The sequence below is a fragment of the Loxodonta africana genome, chromosome 8 (genome assembly GCF_030014295.1).
Source record: "Loxodonta africana isolate mLoxAfr1 chromosome 8, mLoxAfr1.hap2, whole genome shotgun sequence".
Lineage (NCBI taxonomy): Eukaryota > Metazoa > Chordata > Mammalia > Proboscidea > Elephantidae > Loxodonta > Loxodonta africana.
Genome location: NC_087349.1, coordinates 19,544,113 through 19,553,775, shown reverse-complemented (window position 1 = coordinate 19,553,775; position 9,663 = coordinate 19,544,113). Strand labels below are relative to the sequence as shown.

At 53.5% G+C, this 9,663-nt stretch overlaps 1 protein-coding gene across 1 annotated transcript; it reads left to right on the top strand.

The window, feature by feature from the left end:
- The first annotated feature begins 2,248 nt into the window (after window positions 1-2,248).
- On the top strand, window positions 2,249-9,663 carry CPA1 (carboxypeptidase A1). The gene is made up of 10 exons (XM_064289733.1): window positions 2,249-2,313; window positions 2,751-2,832; window positions 3,216-3,449; window positions 3,704-3,805; window positions 5,103-5,204; window positions 5,397-5,507; window positions 6,196-6,286; window positions 6,749-6,948; window positions 7,267-7,351; window positions 9,476-9,663. The coding sequence occupies exons 1-10, from the start codon at window positions 2,249-2,251 to the stop codon at window positions 9,661-9,663; spliced, it is 1,260 nt and encodes a 419-aa protein (XP_064145803.1).

Genomic DNA, 9,663 nt, shown 5'->3' with positions numbered 1-9,663 from the left:
ATAAAATCTATTAAGAAAACATTCTGCATCCCACTTTGAAGAGTGGCGTCTGGGGTCTTAAATACTAGCAAGCCTCCATCTAAGATGCATCAATTGGTCTCAACCCACCTGGATCAAAGGAGAATGAAGAATACCAAGGACACAAGGTAATTACGAGCCCGAGAGACAGAAAGGGGTACATGAACCAGAGACTACATCATCCTGAGACCAGAAGAACTAGATGGTGCCTGGCTACAACCGATAACTGCCCTGACAGGGAACATAGCAGAGAATCCCTGAGAGAGCAGGAGAGCAGTGGGGTGTGGACCCCAAATTCTCATAAAAAGATCAGACTTAATGGTCTGACTGAGACTAGAAGGACCCCGGTGGTCATGGTCCCCAGACCTTCTGTTAGCCCAAGACAGGAACCATTCCCAAGGCCAACTCTTCAGACAGGGATTGGATTAGACAATGGGATAGAAAATGATTTTGGTAAAGAATGAGCTTCTTGGATCAAGTAGACACATGATTACTATGTTGGCATCTCCTGTCTGGAGGGGAGATGAGAGGGCAGAGGGAGTCAGAAGCTGGCCTAATGGACACAAAAAGAGAGAGTGGAGGGAAGGAGTGTGCTGTCTCATTAGGGGGAGAGCAATTAGGAGTATATAGCAAGGTGTATATAAATTTTTGTATGAGAGACTGACTTGATTTGTAAACTTTCACTTAAAGCCCAATAAAAATAAAAAAAGAAAAAGGGCAAAATAGGTTCTAAGGTGTGCACACTTAGGGGGAAATCAGATATCATGTGAGGTCTGTCTATCAGCCAGCAACCAAGGACCGCCTGGGGCTCCCCCAAGGAAGAAATCAACACAGCTGAGACCCTGATGTGGACTTTAGCCTTCAGGACTGTGAGAAAATACATTTCTGTTCTTTAAAGCCACCTACTTGTGGCATTTCTGCTACAGCAGCACCAGAAGACTAAGACAGATGTCTACTCCTGTCTGGGTGACAGCATCTTGGATGACCTAGAGGAACACAAGTTAGCTGATTGCTTCTGTCTTTCCCATGAGACTGTGAGCTCTCACCAATAGGAATGAGTCTGTCTGCAGCATCATCCCCGTGTGGAGCAAAGTTCCTGGCCCAGATGAATGAACAATGGTTGAACTAATGAGCAAACCTGAGTGGAGAGGACGAGCCTTCACAGAGGTTCAGCATCCGCTGAAGACTGTGGAAACTTGTATGAGAGTTAGACTCAGGAGAGAGTTGTGGGTAAATATCATGGGTGTCTCTGTCCTGCACAGGAGCTTTTTTATCATGGGTGTCTCTGTCCTGCACAGGAGCACTGACCAGATAGTTAGGAGGCAGGGTAGGGAGGCAGAGAGAACAGATAAGAACAAGAAAGCACCGCCTGGCCTGCCATGGTTGCCCAAGCCCAAGCCCACAGCTCTGACACAGTGCGGCCCCTCGGTGCTGGGAAGCCTGGGGCCCTGTGGATTCCTGTTAGATACCTCTGCAATGAGGTCAGCGTCCAGAGCCACAGCGAATTCCCCTCTGGGAGTTCCGGTTTCTCCTCTATAATGTGCATTCCCAACAGGGGTCTGGTTCCCACCACCACACTTCCCATGCAGATGAAATCTGGTTACAATTCCTGTCAAGGACAACCCTGATCCCGGAGGAGATCTACGGCATAAACAACTGGCCGCCGGCCATGGGAGTGGAAGGATATCTGAGGAGACACTGGGGGCTCCCACAGCCACTGTGGCCAGGTGGGAGGGGGCTGAGAAGTCCTTTTCAGTGCACAGAGCAGGACCTGTGGTGTGTAGCGCAGGTTCCTGAATGGGGGTAGAGGGCCCAGAAACGAAGGGCTGGCACTCAGGGACATGGAGAAAGGGAATGCCTCGCACGTGGCCTCAGCTAGGGCCCCAGCTGGTGTGGCTGCTTCCTGTCCTGGCCCTTCAGCATTGCCTGGTCAGCAAACAACAGAGCTCAGCTGCAGCCACCAGCCTGGGGCTGTAGGTTACAGGATCACAGCTGGGTAGCCTCATACCCCAGCTTCCCCCCTGGCTAGCTTATCTCCCAGTTGCCCTGTTCCCTGCAGCGTTATCAGGGGCAATGAGAAGGTATCAGAGCTCAAACTTCCACCCCGTGGGACAGGGTGCAGGTGTAAGAAGACCAACAGGCCTTGGGCCCAGAGGTGACTTCAGCCCTGGAGGGTTTAAAAGGCCCGGGACCTTCGCCCAGCCTCAGTCTGACCTCTGCCAGTTGCAGCATGCGGGGGCTGCTTGTGTTAAGTGTGCTGTTGGTGGCGGTCTTTGCCAAAGAGGACTTTGCGGGGTAGGGATGCAGAGAGGAGGGGACACACGGATAGGAGATGGGAGGACTCAGCCAGCAGGGAGTCTGGGGAGACAAACGGACAGACAGATGTGTAGGAACGCAGCCAGGGAGGTGTGGACAAGCACTACACTGGGGCAGGCTGACCAGATCCCTCCAGGGCAGTGTCCTGAGTCCTGGAGAAATCTGACGCTCTGAGGGGGAAGTTTCAGGAGCCATGGAGGAAGGAGGCCTGGGTTGGCTTTGGAGAGAGAAATAGAGTCTAAACTGGCATGGGGATGGCAGTGCCCTAGGGCTTCCCCGGAGGAGAGAGAAGAGGTGAGGGACCCCAGGCCGGATACTCAGCTTGGTTTCTAGGTTGCCTGCCTCCCGTCCTCCACTGTGGAGGGTGTGGCTGGGCAGGGGCCGCCCGAAGCTCAGTCCCCACCCGCCCTTCCCAGGCACCAGGTGCTCCGAATCTCTGCAGTCAATGAGGCCCAGGTGCAGAAGGTGAGGGAGCTGGAGGAGCTGGAGCACTTGCAGGTAAAGGAAGAGGAGAAGGCCTCTGAGGCCAGGGGTCCCTCCCAGGCCCCACCTTTCCCTGGAAGGAGACAAGGAGCTGGTCCCCATTAGGGCATGACTTAAACTCCCAGTTCCAGAATCTTGCTGCCCTGCGGCATCTGAGCAAAGTGCCAGGACCTGTTCTGGCACCTCCCTCTCCCTTGCCATCCCATAGCCCTGCACTCTGCTTCCTGGCCATTTCTCTGACCACACAGGACTCTGTCCCATCCACAAGTGTCCCTTCCCCTCTCTGCCCCTGATGCCATACCCCACCCCGACCCCAGTTATATGGGACGTTCTGGCATCATCCTCTCCGAGCTGGCCCCTCCCCCTGCTCCCCTGTGACAGTGGCCCTGTCTTCACAGCTGGACTTTTGGCGAGGCCCGGCGCAGCCTGCCTCCCCCATTGACGTCCGCGTGCCCTTCCCCAGCCTGCAGTCAGTCAAGGTCTTCCTGGAAAGCCATGGGATCCAGTACTTCGCCATGATCGAGGATGTGCAGTCCCTGCTAGACAATGAGCAGGAGGAGCTGCTTGCCTTCCAGGGCCGGGCACTCTCCACTGACTCCTTTAACTATGCCACCTACCACACCCTGGAGGAGGTGAGGCACCCAGGTCGTGCTCCCAGGCATCAGGCTCCTCCTCACGGCCAGCAGAACCCCGGCAAGAGCAGGGCCGGCAGAACCCCGGCAAGAGCAGGGCCGGCAGAACCCCGGCAAGAGCGGGGCCGGCAGAACCCCGGCAAGAGCAGGTCATGGCACCTCTGCCTCACGGGGCCCACAGCAGGCTGGGATGATGGGGGACATCTGCATCTCCAGAGCCATTAAGGCTGTCTTGCCCCCCTCTCCTGTCTCAGATCTACAACTTCATAGACCTCTTGGTGGCTGAGAACCCACAGCTGGTCAGCAAGATCCAGATTGGCAACTCCTACGAAGGTCGTCCCATTTATGTGCTGAAGGTAACCTGGGAACATGCGAACACCCACCTGTGCACCCACATAAGGGTGTAGGCTCCCATGGGTAAGCCCAAATCATAGAGACACAGCACTGTATGGACTGCTGGTGCAGACATTTGGGAAGGTCTGAATTTCCATGCTGGTCTAGGTGTCTGCACGCACGCACGCATGCACACACACACAATGTAAACTTTTAGGCAACCCAAATATTTCCCATCGAGTGTCACATTATGGACGGTATTGTGGGGTTGTCCAGGTAAAATGTTGTATTGGTGACTGTCATAGTAATCCAGTGCTGCTATAACAAAAATACCACAAGTGGGTGGCTTTAACAAACAAATTTATTTTCCCACAGTTTAGGAGGTTAGACGTCTGAGTTCAGGGCACTGGCTCTAGGGGACTGCTTTCTGTCTATGTTGGCTCTGGAGGAAGGTCCTTGTCTCCTTTCAGCTTCTGTTTCTTGGTTCCTTGGAGACCTCATGTGGATTAGCATCTATCTTTCCCCATCTCTGCTTGCTTGCTCTGTTGCTTGCTCAGTCACCTCTTTTTATATCTCAGAAGAGGTTGACTTAAGACACACCCTACACTAATACTGCCTCATTAACATAACAAAGAAAACCCACTCCATTTATGAGTGGGATTATAAACACAGGCATACCAAAAACCCCCAAATTTGCTGCTGTTGAGTCGATTCCAACTCTCTGACCCTATAGGACACAGTAGAACTGCCCCACAGGGTTTCCAAAGCTGTAATTTTTACAGAAGCAGACTGTCACATCTTTCTCCCACGGAGCAGCTGGTGGGTTCAAACCATCGATCTTTTGGTTAGCAGCTGAGCACTCAACCACTGCATCACCAGGGCTCCCTAAAGAAGCATAGGAGTTAGTATTTATAATACATATTTTTGGGGGCCAAAATTCAATCCCTAACAGTGACCTGCCACAGAGAACTCTGTATGGGCAGTGGGGTAGGGTGGGGCCTGAAAGTCAGGTGGAGCTATATTTGTCTCAAGTTAGGCTGAGGGCAGGCAGCCAAGTTCTGCAGGACCTGTCCAGACCCAGCCCCATGTCCCACGTCCCCCCTAGTGATGGTCCCCACTTGTAGTCTCTGCCTGAGATCCACAGAGAGCAAGTGCCCCTGCCTGAGGTTGGGTTCCCTTTGGGGAGGCGAGGCACTGGCTGTGGAGGCAGGACTGATCCCTGTTAGGAAATCACTTAACACCCTCAGTGTCAGAATCTTGCTGCCTTTGGTCATCAGAGCAAAGCCCTTGCTGACCGTTGCCCTGCCTCTTCCCCTCCAGTTCAGCACTGGTGGAAGCAACCGTCCCTCTGTCTGGATCGACACAGGCATCCATTCCCGGGAGTGGGTCACCCAGGCGAGCGGGGTCTGGTTTGCAAAGAAGGTAAGTCTGGAGAGGTGAGGAGTATGCTGGCCTAGGGGGCATTGGCGTTGAAGGCCCACAGAAGCCCTGGCCTCTCCTTTCCCACCCAGAAGCAGTGATCACAGAGAGGGGCCGCAGGGTGGTGTCCATTGCCCTAGCTTGGCAGATACCCCGCCTAGCCCACCCTGATCCTCTGTCCCTCGGACCCCTCAGATCACACAGGACTATGGCCAGGATGAAGCATTCACAGCCTTTCTTAACAACGTGGACATCTTCCTGGAGATCGTCACGAACCCTGATGGTTTTGCCTTCACCCACACCCAGGTGCAGGCCTTTTCCTGTTCTCAGAGTCCCACAAACAACCCACCCCCAATCCCAACTCCCAGAGGTCAAGGGGATGACAAATAGACCTGTCCCCTCGACCAGGGCTTCTCAACCTCCCATCTCTGGCATTTGGGACTGTACAATTCCATGTCGTGGGGGCTATCCTGTACATTGTAGGATTTTTAGCAGCATCCTGACCTCTACCCACTAGATGACAGTAGCACCCCCAGGTGACAATCAAAAATGTCTTTAGACATTGCCAGATGTCCCTGGGAGAGGGGCAAAATTGTCCCTGGTAGAGAATCACTGTCCTAGACCTTGCCTTCCTGGGACTACTTATATTTTGAGAATAAATATACCACCGTACCATTCAAATTGGGGGGCACTTCATGCCCTTTTCACTTCACTGGGTGGACCCTCTGGCCCAATGCCATCCCACTGTCTTCTCTCCCCTCCTAAGTCTGAGAGCCCCCTCTGGGAATCCTCCTCCCCCACCACCAGTTGACAGTGGTTTCTGATCCCATGCTGTGAGCCTCCAAGCTCCAGATCTGGGCACTTAGCGTTGATTGTGGCCTCCTGTAAGGTGCCTCCTGACCTCTCCTAGCCCACACTGTGCTCTGCAGACCCAAGCCCCAGGCTAGCACAGTGCTGGAAGCGTACCTGACACTCATTATTTTTCCTTCTGCAGAATCGCTTGTGGCGCAAGACTCGATCCCGCACTTCAGGCTCCTTCTGTGTGGGGGTGGACCCCAATAGGAACTGGGATGCTGGTTTCGGGTGTAAGGCCCCATGTGATCTGGGGAGCAGATATGGGACAACCCAGAATAGCTTCTTACCCTAGCCCCTTCCTGGCCCAGCAGTGAGGGTGAGATGTCGGGTCCACCTCTAAGGGCTCTGGGGGATGGAAGCTGCCCTCTGAGAGGCAGTGGTTCCTTGTCTGAAAGCCTAGCTTAGGGTTTTTCTAGCTTAATGTCAACTCCCTCCTCCTCTGCCCCTTCGCTGCAAGAACCTTTTGGTTGAGGAGCTGACCCCACCTCTCTGGGCATGGCCATCCACTATGCCCAAGCCCTGCAGAGAGGAAGGCAGGCCCCCAGGTTACAAGAGGCCTCTGGCCTTCTTAATTCAGAGGGGGAGCCCCCCCCCGCCCCGAATCTCACCCATCCAAACCCCACAGCAGGAACTGGAAACATGGATGTTGCCGTAGGGTGTGGGGAACGCTGACAGCCCTCTCCCTCCCACAGTGGCCGGGGCCAGCAGCAACCCCTGCTCAGAGACCTACCATGGCAAGTCTGCTAATTCCGAAGTGGAGGTCAAGTCCATTGTGGACTTCGTGAAGGCCCACGGGAACATCAAGGCCTTCATTTCCATCCATAGCTACTCCCAACTGCTCCTCTACCCCTATGGCTACAAGACAGAGCCAGCTCCTGACCAGAGCGAGCTGGTGGGTATTGCCCTGCTGATCGCTGGCACCTACAACACAAGTGCCTAGAGAGTGCAGAGCACCCCTCTTCTCTCCCGTGATTTGGGAAACTGAGGCACAAAGTGGTTGAGTCAACGCTGTCACATTGAAAAGCAAGAGGCTGGGCTAGACTGCCCTTGGAGCAGGGAAGTGCTGGCCAGACACATGCAGGGAGAGAAGGCCCTGTGCTCCCTGCTGGGGCTTGCTGTCTGCAGGGTTCACGCTCTGGGTCCCTCTGCCAGTGACCAGACCCCAGTATCCCTGGTCCTGACAAGTGGCCTTGCTTGGCATTTTCTCCAGGATCAGCTGGCCAAGTCTGCGGTGACTGCCCTGACTTCTCTGTATGGGACCGAGTACGAGTATGGCAGCATTATCCAAACCATTTGTAAGTGGCTGTGTGGTCTATCCTGGTGGCCCGGGGAGGAACCTCAGCTGGCTTTGCCTGCCCAAGGGGAGTGTCCCTCCTGGGAGGAAGTAGCCAAGGGTGCCCAGATCTGTGAGTGTGGGCAAGGAAAACGGGACTCTGGCAGTGGCTTAGCAGTTTGGAAGGCTAGGCAGTGGCTCTTCCTGACGTGGGCTCAGCCTTCCTTGGTACTTTCACTCCGACAAATACATGAGTTCTCTGAGAATTCCTCTCCCTCGTTTTGGGGTCAAGTCTAGCTTCATGCAAGGATGGAGTGGATAGTTCTGCTGGGATCTGTATACCATCAGGAAATTCCACTTAAAAATACTCCTCCTCTGATGCCCTTCAAAACTCTACGGGGCAGTTCAACTTGACGGCAATGGGTTTGATGCCTTTCAATTAAAGAATGTTGTTAGCTGCCTCAAGTCAATCCCAAGTCATGGTGATCCCATATGTGCAGAGCAGAACTGTGCTTTATAGGGTTTTCAAGGCTGTGACCTTTTGGACGCAGATCCCCAGGCCTGCTTCCAGGGTGCCTCTGGATGAGTTCGAATGGCCAATCTTTGGGCCGATCTTTTGGCTAGTAATCCAGCGCTTAACGACTTGTACCACCCAGCCACCGTAATTAAAGAATATACCCTATCATTTCCCAGCTTACTTAGAAATGCAGTGTCCTGGGAGGCGTACTACGTCAGAGTGGAATTAACTCAACAACTGTCTATTGAGCACCTCCTCTGCAGCAGGCCCCGTTTTGCATGCTTGGGACAGAGCTGTGCGTGAAATAGCAAAGATCATGAAACTTAACGTTCTAGCCAGGGAGGCTGACGTTATTACAAGAAATTAAAGGATAGGTTAGGTGATGAGTGCTAGGAGAAAAGAAGAACGAGAGTTGGGTGAGGGGATCAGAAATACAGGGTTGGGGGTGGCGGGCCGGCCGCAGGTAAGGCCTCATTGGAAAGCGAAGTCTGGGTACATGTTGAGGGAATGAGGGTGGGATGGGCTGCCCAGGCAGAGCACCAGCTAGTGCAAAGGCCTTACTGTGTGAGCGGCTGGAGTGCTGCGGCAGCAAGGAGCCCAGTTGGTCTGCAGGGAGTGAGGGCAGGGGTCGTGGTAGGAGACGGGGAAGTGGGGGCATATTCTGCAGGCCGTGAGGGGTAGGAGCAAGTACGTCATCTAACAGGAGGCGAGAGGACCGGAAGGTAGAAGTGGGGTTCCAGGGACATGGGGCTGGCTGCACACACCCCTCACATACCTCCTGACCCCAGTGCCCTGGTGTGGTAGGGGTACAGTGCCACCTTACCTGAGGATGGCCTCACTTCTGGGCCCCAGGCCTTCTTTGGAAACAGCTTTCTACACTGGGTCCAAAGATGTTGCTGCATACAATGTTTCAAGTTAAACCCTGGCTCACGTCCACCGTCTCTCTCACCTGCCCAATTCAACTGCAAACCTGGGCAGTTTCTGTCTAAAGAAAGAGAAAGGGCTTTTTCTCCCCGTTCTCTCTTCCCCCAGGCCCTGGCAATCATTAATCCACTTTCTGTCTCTATGCATTTGCCTTTTCTAGATATTTCATATAAGTGAGATCATAGAATATCTGTCCTTTTGTGTCTAGCTTCTTTCACTCAGCATAATATTTTCAAGGTTCATCTGTGTCGTAGCATTCGTCAGGACTTCATTTCCCTTTATGGTTGAGTAATATTCCATTGTATGGATAGGCCACATTTTGTATATCCATTCATCTGTTGACGGGCATTTGGGTTGCTCCCACCTTTTGGCTATTGAAGGGGATTTTGCTTTGACTCTGGCCCTTTGCACTTTGCCCTGAAGACCCAAGCCACAGAGGAACAAACCATGGTTTGATTTAGAGGCTTAACTGAAGTGGTGTTGGATGGAGGCAGAAACCTTCTTGCATCCCATAATGAGTAGGAGACCATTGCTGGTCAGCCTTTTTGAACCTCTTGGGCTTAGACCCTTCAGCAGGAGTTTCTTGGGAGGTCAATAGCAGACACCTAGCAGACACGAGCTCCATGGTTTTCAGCATTAACCAGCTCACGTAAATGTTTCCAAAGCGGCTGATTCTTGCTCCTCCTATTCTCGTCCTTGCCCCAGATCAAGCCAGTGGAAGCACTGTTGACTGGACCTATAACCAGGGTATCAAGTACTCCTTCACCTTTGAGCTCCGGGACACTGGGCGCTATGGCTTCCTGCTGCCAGCCTCACAGATCATCCCCACCGCCCAGGAGACCTGGCTGGCGCTTCGGGTCATCATGGATTGCACCCAGAGCCACCCATACTGA